The 14,705-nt window shown below is 68.4% G+C and overlaps 3 protein-coding genes across 3 annotated transcripts; 2 read left to right on the forward strand and 1 right to left on the reverse strand.

The window, feature by feature from the left end:
• Window positions 1-317: 317 nt before the first annotated feature.
• Window positions 318-2,056, forward strand: ANKRD34C (ankyrin repeat domain 34C). The gene is made up of 2 exons (XM_030955610.1): window positions 318-394; window positions 511-2,056. The coding sequence occupies exon 2, from the start codon at window positions 524-526 to the stop codon at window positions 2,054-2,056; it is 1,533 nt and encodes a 510-aa protein (XP_030811470.1). The 5' UTR covers window positions 318-394; window positions 511-523.
• A 1,414-nt stretch (window positions 2,057-3,470) lies between these two features.
• TMED3 (transmembrane p24 trafficking protein 3) lies at window positions 3,471-6,099 on the forward strand. Its single transcript, XM_030955615.1, is given in 4 exon segments — window positions 3,471-3,670; window positions 4,261-4,362; window positions 4,364-4,510; window positions 4,967-6,099. Coding segments are annotated over 4 exon segments (639 nt in total). The 5' UTR covers window positions 3,471-3,517; the 3' UTR covers window positions 5,204-6,099.
• Window positions 6,100-6,994: 895 nt separating this feature from the next.
• Window positions 6,995-9,177, reverse strand: LOC115907620 (gonadotropin-releasing hormone II receptor-like). The gene is given in 5 exon segments (XM_030955613.1): window positions 6,995-7,431; window positions 7,542-7,746; window positions 8,179-8,503; window positions 8,505-8,727; window positions 9,135-9,177. Coding segments are annotated over 5 exon segments (1,233 nt in total).
• Between the last annotated feature and the right edge of the window lie 5,528 nt (window positions 9,178-14,705).

Below are 14,705 nucleotides of genomic sequence, written 5' to 3' on the forward strand. Positions count from 1 at the left end.
AGGATCCCATGGAGGGCACGGACGGAGGGGTGGGGAAGGGCCGGGAGGCTTGTGCCCTCTCCAGGGGCGCTCTTGGGGCACCGGCTGCTCGGGGCTCCAGGAGCACTCTGAGGAGTGAGACAGGGAGTGGGGGCAGCAGGAGTGGGTGGCAGCGGGATCAGTGGGGCGGTAGAAACACAATAGACAGCATGACTGTGGCTGCTTCTGCTTCCCTCCGGCAGTGAGGAGGCAGAGATCCCGGCTCCAGCCCAGGAAGCCATCAGGGAAGTTCACACAGGCTCCAGTGGGCATCGTGCTGTGGCCCTCCAGACACAGCACGCCGGTGGAGACCATCAGAAGCTCCCTGATCTCCTGGGGAACCCAAGGCATCCATCCGGGCAGCTGTGTGCACAAGGTAGGGGGACACGGTCACAGGGACTGTGGGACGGGGGGCAGCGCCCGGAGCTTGGCATCGCAGGACGGCAGGGACAAAGCAGCGGGGCTCACATCTTCTCCGTGGTTCCCCCACAGGGAAGCAGCAGCCATGGACGAAGCGACGGAGCTGGAGCTGGGGGGCAACTCCCTGCTGAAGGCCGTGTGGCTGGGCCGGCTGCGGCTGACCCGGCTGCTGCTGGAGGGGGGGGCCTACATCAACGAGAGCAACGACAAGGGCGAGACCGCCCTCATGGTGGCCTGCATCACCACGCACGTGGACCAGCAGAGCAGCCACAAGGCCAAGATGGTGAAGTACCTGCTGGACAACAGAGCCGACCCCAACATCCAGGACAAGTCTGGCAAGACGGCCCTGATGCACGCCTGCATCCGCGGGGCTGGGGGGGACGTGGTGTCCCTGCTGCTGGACAGCGGGGCAGACCCCAGCCTTGAGGACCACTCAGGAGCCTCAGCGCTGGTCCACGCCATCAACGCCGAGGACAAGGCTGTGCTGCAGCACCTGCTGAATGCCTGCAGAGCCAAGGGGAAGGAGGTGATCATCATCACCATGGACACATCAGCCTCTGGCACCAAGACCGCCAAGCAGTACCTGAACGTTGCCCCAGCGCTGGAGTTCAAGGAGAAGGCTCCCCTCGAGGAGAGCACAGCCCCCTCCAGTGCCCACCTGAAAACTCCCGCCTCAGCACCTTCCCCTGCCGAGAAGGAGAGCAGCACTCTCACCCTACACCCTTCTCAGACTGGGGACACTGAGCCCCCCTCCCCGGGCCAGCGAGCTGGCACTGCCCGGAGAGCCCAGCTGCCCCGGCTGAAGCGGCTGCGCTCGGAGCCCTGGGGTCTGGTGGCACCCTCGGTGCTGGCAGCCTCCAGCCACCGCGACGACACGCGGGTCTGCGCCGACAGCGAGGTCATCACGGGCATCGGCGACCTCTCTCTCTCCAAAAAGCCCTCCCTCACCCGCAGCAGCAGCAGCAGCAAGGGAAGGGACCCCTCCCTCTTTCCCCCAGTGGATGAGCAGGCACTGGGGCCGCTGGCATGGAAAGCCACCCACGAGAAGAGCCCGGGCACCCGCCCGTGCCTGTCCCGGAGCGCCACGCTCCCGGAGGAGCCGGAGAGCACCGGCTCGGCCGCCAGCTCCGCCGCAGGGACGGACGCTCCCCACTGGTGGAGGCCAGGCGCCGAACACAACGGGGACCCGGCGGTCACCGAGGCGGGGAAGGCGCCGTCCGAGAGGCGGAAGCTGAGCGGGTCGCAGCTGGCCTTGCTGGACGGCTGCTGTGACTCTCCCTCCGGCAGCACCAGCACATCGCCCAGCAGCGGCCGGCGCCGGCCGCCCGGCCTGCTGGAGAGGCGAGGGTCCGGGACCCTGCTGCTGGACCACATCTCCCACACAAGGCCGGGATACCTGCCCCCCCTGAATGTGAACCCCAACCCCCCGATTCCGGACATCGGCTCCAGCAAAGCCCCCTCCCCGCTGGCCGCTGGGCTGAAGCCGCTGGCGCCCCTCACACCCAGCTCGCCCAGGCGGGGCGACCTGAGGGCCCACAGGAAGCTCCTCCGCAGACATTCCATGCAGGCAGAGCAGATGCGGCACCTCTCCGATTTTGAGGAGGTCGTGGCGCAGTAGCCGTGCCCCGTTTGCTCACAGGGAGGTGCCCGAAGCCGTGCTGTCCCCGCAGAGATGGGACGGTTCCCACACCGAGTGGGCACTGGCTCCCGGGACACTCAGTGGCCAGCGGGCTCAGCCCTGAGCCCGGGGGCTGAATCGGGAGCGGGCTGATCGGGAGATCGATCCCACACCGTCCTAGATCGTCAAGCTCCGCGCCAAGGATCCCACCGGCAGTTCACTTATTCCTCACTAGTTGCAATCCGCTTCTCTTACGTTCTGCTCGTTCTCTCACCGAATCCCGGCCCGGAGCCCCCGGTGGCGATCTCTGGGGCCGAGGCGTTCATGAAGTGCCATCCAGGAGGGGAAGGGGCTCAGTACGGCGGGGGCTCGAGGGGCGGAACCCCCGTGCAGCCACGGACCGTGTTGGTGCTCTCCCAGAGCGGGAGAGGGAGACAATGCTCCACCTCCGGGATTCCCGGAGCTCCGGCGGCTCAGCGCACCCGGCACCGCTGCAGCCCCGTGGGCTGCAGGCCGGGATGGGCTTGTCTCGTCTCTGAAGCGTCTGAACCTCAGGGGGTTCATTCCCCGCCACGCCGAGGAGCTCTGAATGCAGGAAGCGCTGCATATCCCCCCGAGCAGGATGGTCCCGGCTGCATGGGAGCCTCTGCCAGCAGCGGGGAACGCGGGATGCCAGCTCACCGGGGATGACACGGGCTGAGCCCAGCGCTTCATCCCGCCGGGAAAGCCGCAGGCACGGCGCCAGAGCCAAGGCCCCGCGGGCCCCCCGCCCCACGCCGCTCCCCACGCACGCTGTGCCGCGGGCCGGCCGTGTGCCGCGGCTCCCGCAGCTTCCATCGCTCCATGATCGCGGTTATTCACGGGACTGCGTGGGCGCAGGGGGGCAGGGGCAGGTGTTGGGGTGACGCCGTGGCCCTGCGGACACTCGTGCACTGGTTTTGCACTGCATTAATAAAGCGCTCAGCTTTGGACCGAGGCTGATCTCGCGTGGAGCCGGCACCAGCCGCCCGCACGGGGTCCCGGCAGTGCCGCGGGGATCGCCCGGCCCCGAGGCGCCGGGGGGCCCTGGGGTCGGTGGAACGTGCCCGGGATGCCCGCGGGTGCCCGCCCCGGGGCCGGAGCTGCCGCCCCGCCCCGCTCCCGCCCCGCCCCGCCCCGCTCGCAGCGGAAGCGCCACGTCAGGGGCGGTGCGGGGCCGGTGCCGGCGGCGGGAGCGGTGCGGGGCCGGGGGCGGCGCCGGTGGCGGTGCCGGGGGCGGTGCGGGGCCGGCGGCGGTGCGGGTGGGTGGCGGTGCGAGGCCGGTGGCGGTGCCGGGGGGCGGTGCGGGTGGCGGTGCGGGGCCAGTGTCGGTGCCGGGGGCGGTGCGGGTGGGTGGCGGTGCGGGGCCGGTGTTGGTGCCGGGGGCGGTGCGGGGCCGGTGCCGGGCTGCGGGTGGCGGTGCCGGGCTCGGTGCGGGTCGCGATGCCAGGCGCGGTGCGGATCCTGTGCCTGGCCGCGCTGCTGGGCGCGCTGCGGGCCGGCGGCACGGAGCTGACGCTGGAGCTGCCCGACAGCGCCCAGCGCTGCTTCCACCAGGAGCTGGAGAGCGGCGTCAAGTTCACCCTCGACTATCAGGTACTACCCTGCCTGTACCTTCCTGCGCGCTCCGTGCCTGCACCCCCTGCCAGGGCCCCTCCGCCCCGTTTGTGCCCCATCCCTGTGCCCCTGCCCATGTGTCTGCCTGTGCCCCGGTGCCCGTGCCCCCTTGCCCACAGCCCTGCCCGTGTGTGTGCTATTGCCTCTGCCCATGCCACCTGCCCGTGCCTCTCCCACACTCCCATCCTGTGCCTTGCAGAGCCCCAGGCAGGGCTGCAGTGCCACCCCAGGTCCCTCCATGCTGCACTAGGAGTTGTTCCCAGCCCCAGCTCCATGCCCAGCAGTGTCCACCTGACAGCCAGGCCTGGGATGTGCCCACATCAGCCGTGGACACCCCTGAGCTGGGTCAGGAGGGCTGTTCCTGTCTCCAAGCACCCCACCTGAGCCACAGACACCCCAGCTGAGTTGCTGGCACCGTGGTGCACAACTTCCCCAGGGCTCCCCTGGCCTGGGCCCCATCCCATGGGCATGGTGCCCGCTGGCCTCTCACACAGCTGTGGGGCTGGGCAGGGGGCCCTTGCCACGTCTCTGGGCGTGTGCCACCATCGGAGATGCGTCTCCCCGCACAGGTGATCAGCGGAGGGCACTATGATGTGGATTGCTACGTGGAGGACCCCAACGGCAAGACCATCTACCAGGAGACCAAGAAGCAGTACGACAGCTTCTCGCACCACACCTGAGGTCAAGGGTGTCTACACCTTCTGCTTCAGCAACGAGTTCTCCACCTTCTCCCACAAAATCGTCTACTTTGACTTCCAGGTGGGCGACGAGCCGCCCATCCTGCCTGACATGAACAACCGCGTCACTGCCCTGACACAGGTGGGTCCCAGGACGGAGGGAGGGAGGGAGGAAGGAAGGGTCCTGCTGCGGCCCCAAGCAGCCTTGTGGGATGGCAGTTGGGGACGTGTCCCCTTCCTCCTGCACTGGATGCAGAAGTGCCAACCGCCGGCCAACAGCCCCACCACACACCACATCCTCTGCTCTGCCTGGCTCGGGGGGGCTGTGCTGGCTCTGGGCTCCCCTCTCTGCAGCAGCCGTGTCCATCCCACGTGAGGGAATTGCATCAGCCATTCCATCCCTGGGTGTGAGCTCTGGGCTGGGCATCCGGATGCCCTTGTGGGCTACTCAGCTCTGTCCCGGTGGGGAACCACTCTGCATGGGTTCTGGCAGGAAACCTACTACACAAACACTGCTCTTGAGTGTCCTGGCACGGCCCTGGGCCCCCTCAGCTGAGCCATGTCAGAAGTGGCAGGGTGCTCCTGTCCTTGTCCCCAGCTGGAATCTGCCTGTGTCACTATCCACGAGATGCTGAAGGCGGTGATCGACTCCCAGACCCACTACCGGCTGCGGGAGGCGCAGGACAGGAGCAGAGCAGAGGAGCTCAATGGCCGCGTCTCGTACTGGTCAGTGGGGGAAACCCTCATCCTCTTCGTGGTCAGCATCGGGCAGGTGGTGCTGCTCAAGAGCTTCTTCACCGAGAAGAGACCCAGCAGCGGCGGAGCTGGCACCTAGAGCTGCTGTCTGTGCCCGAGTGGAGCAGGCAGTGGGACAGACACTGCGCCTCTGATGTGTGCCGTGGCAGGCGGGGGGTGGGACGGGGGGTGACACTGCTGAGCTGGTGACATGGCCACCCAAGGACAGGCGTCCCCCGGCATCACCTCCCGTTTGCCATCGCCCGGCCTACCCTGTCCCCTCGCCTGGCCAGCCTGTCCCTGTTCTCTGGCTGCACTGGGGAGCGGGTGGGAGCAGCACCAGCACAGCACCGGGGCACCCTCGTGACTGGGATGTGACTGGGACGTGACTGGGACGTGACTGGGACATGGCTGGGACATGGCTGGGACGTGACTGGGACATGGCTGGGACGTGACTGGGATGTGACCACACGCTGCCCCTGGAGCCCTGTGCAGCCACCGAGGGCAGGGGCAGCGCTGGCCCCCCCGGCACCCCCCAGTGCCCTCAGCCCCAGCAGAGCTGCCCTGTGGCGAGCAGGGTGCTCCCAGCAGCAGGACACAGCAACAGCAGCATCCAAGGGAAAGCTGTTTGCTGGGTGGTGCTCTGGCTCTGCCAGCTCCTCCCCTCGCAGCAGTTCTCAGGCTGGCAGCAGGTGGTGTGCCTGTACCAGGTGGTATTTCCATACTCACACCAGTCCATGCCTGAGACTCAGCCCCCTCACACATTCCCCCCACACGTGCCAAGGAAGCCCGTCCCTGCCCCAGAAGCACGGAGGACCCACACACACCTGGGACTGCAGCCCCTCATTCCCTGGAGCCCCACAAGACCCCTGGAGTGACTGGTGTGCTGGCCCTCCAGCCCTCAAGCAGGTGTGAGATCATTTTTCAGAGCTGAAGCAACTCCACTAGACTTTTCCTTTGCCACTTTCAAATAAATCGCTGCAAGCATGGCTGGCACTGCTGTTCTTGGGCACAGCTTCTGCCTGCTCTCCTGCCTTGCCGCTGCCCACACAGCTGAGCTTGCTCCTGGCACAGGGCCCGAGGAGGACACTGCTGCTCCCCCAGCAGGAGCGGCAGCCCTGTGTGTGCCCCAGGGTGAGGCTGCACTGTCAGTGGGCTGTGATGGGGTTCCCAGTGTGCAGTGGGGACTGAGGAGCCAGGGGAGCACGGGGGGGCCCCGGGCAGAGCCCAGCTCTGGGGTCCCTTCCCTGAGGCTGGGGGATGCCAGGGCAGCTCGCTCTGGCAATACTCGTGGTGCTGGGGGCAGGGAGGGGCCGGGCAGCCGCAGCCCTCGCCGCCTCCCCGGGCCCCAGCAGCCGTGCTGGCTCTGCCGGCAGCGCGGCCTTGGGCAGTGCTGCAGGCGGGAGAGCTGCCCCCGTGTGCCTCCCAGCAGCCTTGGGCAGCAGCCAGCAGCTCCTGTTTGGAGCACAGCCCACAGCAGCGGCACCCTGGCGCTGCCACCAGCCCTGGCAGGGACCAGCCCTGCGCCCGCTGTGGGGATGCACAGGGAGGGAAGCACCCAGCCCTGGCCAGGCTGGCACGGCCCGGAATCTGCCCCGACCTGGGGACTCCTGAGCCACCCACGGTGGGGACAGGGGCAGCTGTGACCCCATGGGTCAGGGTGCTGGCTCTGGGGACTCCCAGCTGGGGGACACGGGAGGGACAAGAGGTGGCCATAGGACACTTTATTGCTGTTCAGGGCACAGAGAAGGGAGAGGGGACGGGGGCACCCCAGCAGCCCCAAGCCCCCCGAGGCACTTTGGGGTGCAGGGAGAGATCAGCAGTGACTCCATCCCCATGGAGCTGTGCTGACCCTGCTGCGGGCCCCCTGCCCCGAGGCCCCCAGCTGGTGTCACAGGGAGCTGCTGTGGCAGGAGGGGTCCCTGGCAGCCCCTCGGGGCCGGGGCAGCCCCTGGGCTCCCCGCTGGGGCGGCACGGAGGAGGCTGAGCAGCGGAAGGAGCCCGTGGCCGGGGAGGGGGGCCGGGCCGGGGGGCCGTGCCTGCATGGGCACCCCCAGCCCCCCCGCAGGGGGATGGTGAAGAGCCCGTAGGTGATGGGGTCCAGGCACGCGTTGAAGAGGCCAAAGATGAAGAGAATGTGGGTGAGGGCCGGCGAGATCCTCCTCTCCACGGCGCGGGGGCAGAACCAGTGCCAGAGCCCCAGCAGGTAGTAGGGGGTCCAGCAGAGGATGAAGGAGGAGACGATGACCAGGCTCATCCTCAGCATGCGCAGCCGCGCCCGGGGGATGTTGTTCCTGGAGCACCGCAGTGACGCGTCCCGCGAGGAGACTGCGGGGGACACGGGGCTGGGACGGGGACCCTGCGCTGGGGCAGAGCTGGGGGTCCCTACAGAGCTGCGGACAGGGCTGCCCCGGGGCACGGGGGTGCCTGGCACTCACAGAGGCCCGAGCCCATGCGGCGGGAGATCTCCAGCAGGATGCGGGCGTAGCAGCAGACCATGATGAGCAGGGGCAGCAGGAAGAGGCAGGCAAAGCCCACCATGTTGTAGAGGGTCTCGTGCCAGGCCCGGGGGAAGCTGCCCCGCGTGGTGCACTGCGTGAAGTTGTGCGGGGGCCGCAGGGTGATGGTGTGGAACAGGAACAGCTGCAGACAAGAGCGGTGGGGTGGGGGTGATGGGGGTTTGTGCCTCCTGAGCCACGGAGGGCACTGGAGGCCAAAGCAGGGACCCCCAGACTCGCGCAGGGGCAGACCCGGCCTCGGGGGGGATGACCAGTTACCACCCCTGCACGGACAGGGGCCTGGGGCACCCCCACAGCGGGCAGAGCTGGGTCAGGGGGTCACTGGCACAGCCACTCCATTGCCAGCTCGGCGTGCCCATGCCACAGGGCTCTCATCCCCACCCTGCGCGTGGCACGGTGGCACCGGCCCTGGCAGCGAGCCCGGACAGTGCCACCGGACACCGGGCTGGGTGGGTGTGTCACCGGAGGGGCCGGGTGGACACCAGGTTGGGCAGGGTCTGTCACCGGAGGCTGGGCTGGGCAGGGTGTGTTACCAGAGGGCCCGGTCGGTGGGTACCTGCGGCACGGCCAGCCCCGCGCTGAGCAGCCAGGCCGCCTGCAGCATGGCACGGTTGCGGGCGCTGGCGCGGGCGATGGCCAGCGGGCGCAGGATGGCCGCCTGCCGGTCCAGGCTGATGACCACGGTGACAAAGGCCGAGGCGTACATGGCCAGCAGGCGCAGGTACATGAGCAGGCGGCAGGCCAGGTCGCCCGCCCGCCACTGCAGCGTGATGTTCCAGACGGCGTCGAGCGGCATGACCAGCACGGTGAGCAGCAGGTCGGCGGCGGCCAGGTGCCGCAGCAGCAGGCGGATGTGCGGGCGGCGGCCGCTGCCCCGCCCCCACGGCCCGCAGCACCGCCAGGTTGCAGCCGGCCGAGAGGGCGAAGAGGGCGAAGGTGACGGCCACGCGCACCTGGGCGGCCGGCGAGAACGTGGGCAGCCGCAGGGGCTCCTCGGCCCTCTGCTCGGGGGGGCTCCAGGCGCAGCCCCACCCGGGGGGCGTCATGCCGGGGGGCTCCGCGCTGCTGTTCCCCACCGCAGGGCCCGCGTCTGAATGGCCCCTACCTGCCGCAACAGGCACAGGGCAGCGGCAGCCCTGAGCGGGGGCTCTGGGCGGGGCAGGCCACATCAAGCACTGTGGGTCCTGTCCCCCAGAGCCCCCTGCCCAGGGCCACAGTGCCGACATCACCTTTCTGAGCTCACTTCCCTGTGTTCCATCCTTGCCTGCTCGCTGCATCCTGCTGCTACCCCTGAGCCTCCAGCAGCCCCCAAAGCCCCTCCATGCCCCCAGAGCTACCAAGCAGGGCAGAGGAAGACAACGGCAGCTGACCCACACACGCCCCCCACCTCAGGCCATCGCTGCTGTGCCCCTCCCGGCCCAGAACACCCCTCATGATCCTGCCTGGGATGGGGACCCCACCCAGCCCAACAATGAGCCTGGAGGACCAGACACCCCATTCCCCCCTCCTCACCTGTGTCCAGGGTGTCCTGCCTGGCATTCCCCAGCCAGGCCATGGCAGGGCTGGTGCTCACACAGTGCCGAGGCTCTGTGCTGAGGGCTCCTGCATCTGCTCGGGGGCACGAGGGGAGCGGGGCAGGTACCGGGGCAGGTACTGCAGAGAGGCAGCACCTGCTGCTGCTGCAGCTGCTGTGGCGTGGGCGCCCTTGGCAGCTCGGAATGGTCCTTGACGTAGCCAGCAGCTCGGAACAGCACGGTCCTTCCCCTGCCACCCACAGCACACGGACACACACGTAAGCGTGTGTGGTGCTCGCACGGGAACGGACAGTGGGATGTGCCCCACATCTGTGGGAGGGAGCCCCCAGCCCAGGGGGTGCTGCCAGGGCCCCCCAGGTCTGGCGCTGCTGCTGCCAGGGCCAGGAATCAGAGCACACAAGGGCTCCTTGCATTGAGGTGCAGCATTTGGGGAGCCCAGAGACCCAGAGGTTCCTCCTCCCAGCCCTGCGACTGCCAGCTGCTCCCCCAGACTGTGGTCATCCCCACTGCAGTGTCCCCATGGCTGCAGCACATGCCCAGGTCCCTTCAGCCCTGGCTGGAGAGCAGGAGCTGCAGCCTAGGAGAGGGCAGGCCAGGGAGCTGCTTTACATCTCAAAGGCTTGTCTCGGTTCTGTCACGCCCCTCCTCTGCCCCAGCAGAGGATATTAACCTCATTAGAGAGTCCTTTCACACTCCATGGGGTTCATTAACCCCCGCCCTTCACCCCAGACCCCCGAGCTGGGAGGATACATTAGCACATGGCTGCCAGGTGCCAGCACCCTCCCGCTAATGGGGACCCCAGACTTCAGGGAGCCACCAAGGGGGCTGGGGGCATAGAGTCCCCATCACCAGCTCCTGGCAGGGTCTCCAGCCCGTGGGCTCAGGCCCACCCCCACACTGAACTGGACCCCAAATCTACCCCTCTCTGCCTCCCACAGGCCCAGAAGTGCCAGGTGGGAAGGCTGGATCTGGAGCGTGCTGGGGATCCTCAGCCCTTCCTGGCCGGGGGTCAGGCCCCAGGGCAAGGGGAGCGTTTCTCTTGATACTCCCCCAGGCTGCTCTCCCAGCTGGTGCCTGGCTGCCCCACAGCCCCCAGCCCTCCAGCCCAGCGAGGAGAGCCCAGGCATGGCTCTCCTGGGCATGCCAAGCCCCATTGCCAAGCCCCATTCGGTGCCCAGCTCCTGAACAGCCACACGGACACTCAGAGAGGGCACAAGGGTTTATTCACGTCCAGCTGCCGCCCGGCACATCCAGCACGGCTCCAGGCTGCGACGGGCAGCTTGTTCCTGCAGCTGCCCCAAGGGCCGTGTGTCCCCAAGCTGCAGGGCTCCAGACGGGCATCGCGGGTGCTCCAGGCCCGGGGACTCACCCGGGTCAGTGCCGGGGCTGTGCTGGGAGCAGAGCCTCCAGCAGTGAGAGCAGGTCCTCTGCAGAGACATCCTGGGGAGAGACAGGGAGAGGGTGAGCACCAGACAGAGCTGCAGGCCGGGCTGGGGTCGTGGCAGTGACAGCCCCCCCCCAGACAAGGGACTCCATTCTGTCCCCACTAACGGGATCCCCACAAACACGAGGGAGGGAAGCACCAGGAAGGATGGGGCAGCCTGGGGGATCCACTTCAGCCGCTGCACAGAGCAGGGCCCACCTCTCCGTTCCCTACCCCAGACAAGGCTGTTGTTACCCCAAAACCAGTTCCTGCACTGGCCCACACCAAGAGGACTCTGAGGCCGCCCCAAGGGGGGCTGATCCCTGCCCCACGCCAGCCCCATGCTGAGAGTCACGCCATGCAGCACGTACCTGGGTGACTGTCCCCGTGCCCACCAACTCTGACAGCAGCAGTCCCGTGTCCAGGACATCGCCAGGGAGATCCGGGGGGGCCGCGGCCCCTGCGGAGTGGGGAGGGGTCAGCCAGGGTGACGCAGTGGAGGTGACAGCCTTGTTCAGCTCTGAGGACGTCCCCGCTGCAGGCACGTAGGGGGGTGGCCCCCAGGTCTCCGCCTGGATGCTGGAAACCCCAAGAACCTCTGGAGGGGTCCCGGTTGCAGGGATGTAGGAGGGAGACCCCCAGGTCTCCATGGCGATGTTCGGACCCCCAAGTGCCTCTGGGAGGGTCCCTGCAGCAGGGATGTAGGGGGGTGATCCCCAGGTCTCTAAGCCCAGCTCCGGAGCCCCAAGCACCTCTGGGGCAGTGCTGGCAGCAGGGCTGCAGAGGGGAGACCCCCAGGGACCCGTCCCCATGCCGGGGGCCCCGTGCAGCTCCGGAGGGATCCCCGCCATGGCAGGAGACCCCCAGCCCGCGGCGCCGGGCGGCGAAGCACCGCGGGGCTGCGTGTCCTGGCAGCACCCCAGGCCCCGGGGACACAGGGGACAGTGTCGGGGGGCCGGCGCCCCCCGGCCGAGCCCCAGCAGGGCGGAGAGGTGGGCGATGTAGCGGGTGGCGAGGCGCAGGGTCTCGATCTTGGTGAGGGTCTGCCCGGCGGGGGCCAGCGCGGGCGGCAGGTAGTGCCGCAGCCGCAGCAGGGCCCGCGCCAGCCGCCGCATCCGCAGCTTCTCCCGCTCGCTGGCGCTCTGCCGCGGGACCCCGCCGCCCCGCCGCCCCGCGGCCCCTCCTGCCCCGGGGGCGGTTGCCGTGCCCGCGGCGAGGCCCCCGAGCCGCGGCGGGGGACGCGAGCCCGCACGAGTCGGGCGAGGCTGCGGAGAGCTGCTGCTGTAGCCCTGCGGGTCCGGGGCTCCGCGCTCAGCCCAGTCCTGCAGCGGGGCGGCGGGCAGCGTGCCGTGGGCCATGGCAGCGCCGGGGGCTGGGGCCGGAGTGCCGGCGGCTCCGAGCGCCCGGCTTTATGCCGGCCCGGAGGTGTGAAGAGGCACCTTCGCGGCTGCAGCAGCAGCAGCACTTCAAAGGCCGGGGGTCTGGGGGGGGCCCGGCCCGCGGCTGTGAACACGGGGTGACGAATTTCACCCCGGAGGTGTGAAGCCGCTCGGTGCTGCCCCCCGGGCCCGCGCGGGCGGGGCCGGGGCCGGGACCCACCCGGGAGCTGCAGCGGGGTCTCGGCGGGTGCTGGGGCAGCTGCAGCACGGGGGTGCAGGGGGTGCCCTGGGGCCGTTGTGGGGCTCTCATGGGGCTTCGGTGCTGTTTGCAGTGGGTCTGCGGTGGCGTGTCCCCGTGTCTCCCTCTGCAGCGCAGGGAGCTGCCCCTCTGGCTCCGTGGGACTCCCCCCAGGCGGTTTGGGGGTGCGGGTGTCCCACGGGCCCCTGGCGGACCCCTCGGGCCGGGGCCGGCAGTGCCGGGGAGCCCCCTCGGGCGGGTGCGGAGGGCCGGGGCTGGGAGGAGCCCCCCCGGGGCGTTCCCAGGCCCCGCAGGTGTCGGGGCCGGCGGGTGTGAAGGTTTCCCGGGAAACGGCCCCGCCGAGGGACGGAAAATCCATCAGGGAGCGAGGGGACACGGGCATGGCGCGGAACGGGCCCAGAGCTGGGGGGCGCAGCCTGGTCTGGGGGTACACGGGGGGGCACAGGACCCCAAACTGGGTGTGCACTGGTTGGCACAGCGGGGTGCAGGACCCCCCAACTGGGCTGTGCGAAGCCCTGGAACGTGAGGGGCACAGGATCCCCACAAAGCTGGGGGCACAGCTGAGGGGATACAGCCGGGACACGGGACCCCCAAACCGTGTGTGCGCGTCCGAGCAGCGCCCAGCACTGACCCAGCCCACCCGAGGCCACCAGCGCCAGCCCCATTCCAGCATCCAGCCCAGTGTGGGGCGCAGGGGTGTCCGAGCTGCACCCCACGGCCCGGCCAGGCACGGCCCCTCCCGCGGCCGGCCCCTTCCTGGGCCGCATTAGCTGATGAGCTCCCGGGTAATGAGTTCTGCACCCGCCGCAGCCGCTTCCCACCTCCCTGTTTGCACAAGTGCTGGAGCGCGGCTGGGCCGGGGCAGCGCCGGCCCTGGGGTCAGAGCCCCCGCAGGGTTGGGAAAATCTTTAATTCTGACAAAGAGTGTTTAAGTCTTGTGAATTCCTTCAGCTTCAGCCAGAAGCGCTTAGTCCCGTATTAATGTGTGCAAGTGGTTATCTTAGCCTTAAGGAGCGTGGGCCTGACCAACCCCGGTAAGAAGATACATCTCAGCCAGACCACAGAGCTGGGACCTGTTCAAAGAAAATAAATTTTTTTTGGTTTTGGCCTATGACCAAAACTAGCCAATTTGAGGAATAGGGTGTTCCCCAAATGAGCACCAGAGACCTTCAAACACCCCTACTCTTATGTGAATAAGCTCCAAAAAGTGATATAAGTATGCAAAAGAATTTGTGAGACTGTTTAGCATACATGTATGAGTTTGGGGAAATGTAATTAATAACTTACAAAGTTTTAAACTAGTCTGCTAGCGAGCTGTGGTATTGGTAGTAGGAGACATCCCCTGCACACCCAGCCCTGAAATAAAGTAATGGTACTTTCTAATATTGAAATTACAGTGTTAGAGGATTTGATGCCCAACATCTGGTGACAGCAGGCCACCCTGCAGCCCCTCACCCCGGGAGCAGGGTGGGTTCCCCCATCCCTTCAGCCCCTCTCAGTGGAGCAGGGTGCAGGGCCATGAGGCAGCACGGCCAGGGCACCACGGCAGAGCGGAGTCAGTGCCCAGGCTGTGCCCCCTGAGCCCCCAGCCCTCCTGCCCTGCTGGGACCCTCCCAGGACACGTCCCTGCCCGCTGGGGACCCGCCACTCCGGATCAGACCCTCTGTGGTGTCTGGGGGTCATGTTTGTCCCTCTGTCCCTCTGGGACGGGCACCGCTCACAGGGACAGTGCCCGGGGCTGTGCCTGGGGCAGGCTCGGCGCTGCCAAGCGCTCGGGAGCTGGGCAGAGGGCAGGGGACTCTGCCGGCTGCCGGGGCCGGCGCCTCGGGCTCCCGGCATTGGAAGGTCAAGTCCCGGGCTGCGCTGCCGTGCGGGGAGCTGCGGTGCGGGGCGATCCGCTGCGGTGCTGCGGGGCTGGCGGCACGTTAGCATCTCTCACGGCCGTGTGAATGGGTCCCCACACACTTCCCAGCGCCGGCAGGGCCAATTAAGGACCGCAGGAGTCAGATCTGACACCTCTGCAAATGGGCCCGGCATTCCCAGGCTCCTGCCGCCCGCCCGGAGCAGGGCGAGCCTGGGGGAGCTCGGTACCTCCAGGCGGGTGCAGAGGCATCACCCCGCACCCCCGGCCCAAATAAAGACGGGGTTACCCCCAGACACGGCCCGCAGAACCGTGCCCAGCCAGGGCCAGACACACCCCGCACCCCCAGCTCCTTCAGCAGAGTGCCCCTGTGTCCCCTCGGGGCAGGAAGGGGGTCCGGGTGTCTCACAGAGAGCCTGAGGCACTACCTGGCCTCACCAGGATCGCCTCACCACCCACTACACCACCCACCGCTCCGCCCTGCTGGGAGACACTGTCCCCTCTGTCCCCGGGTCCTGGGTGCTGCCAGGACACAGACACCCAGCACTGCGGGCTGGGGGTCACCTGCCATGGTGGAGATCCCCCCGGAGCTGCACGGGGCTCCCGGCATGGGAGGGGTCCCTGGG

Source organism: Camarhynchus parvulus, chromosome 10 (genome assembly GCF_901933205.1).
Source record: "Camarhynchus parvulus chromosome 10, STF_HiC, whole genome shotgun sequence".
Classification (NCBI taxonomy): Eukaryota; Metazoa; Chordata; class Aves; order Passeriformes; family Thraupidae; genus Camarhynchus; species Camarhynchus parvulus.

What these genes read in the sequence shown, in the direction of transcription:
- ANKRD34C (XM_030955610.1), top strand. Translation starts at nt 524, where the DNA reads ATGGACGAAGCGACGGAGCTGGAGCTGGGGGGCAACTCCCTGCTGAAG.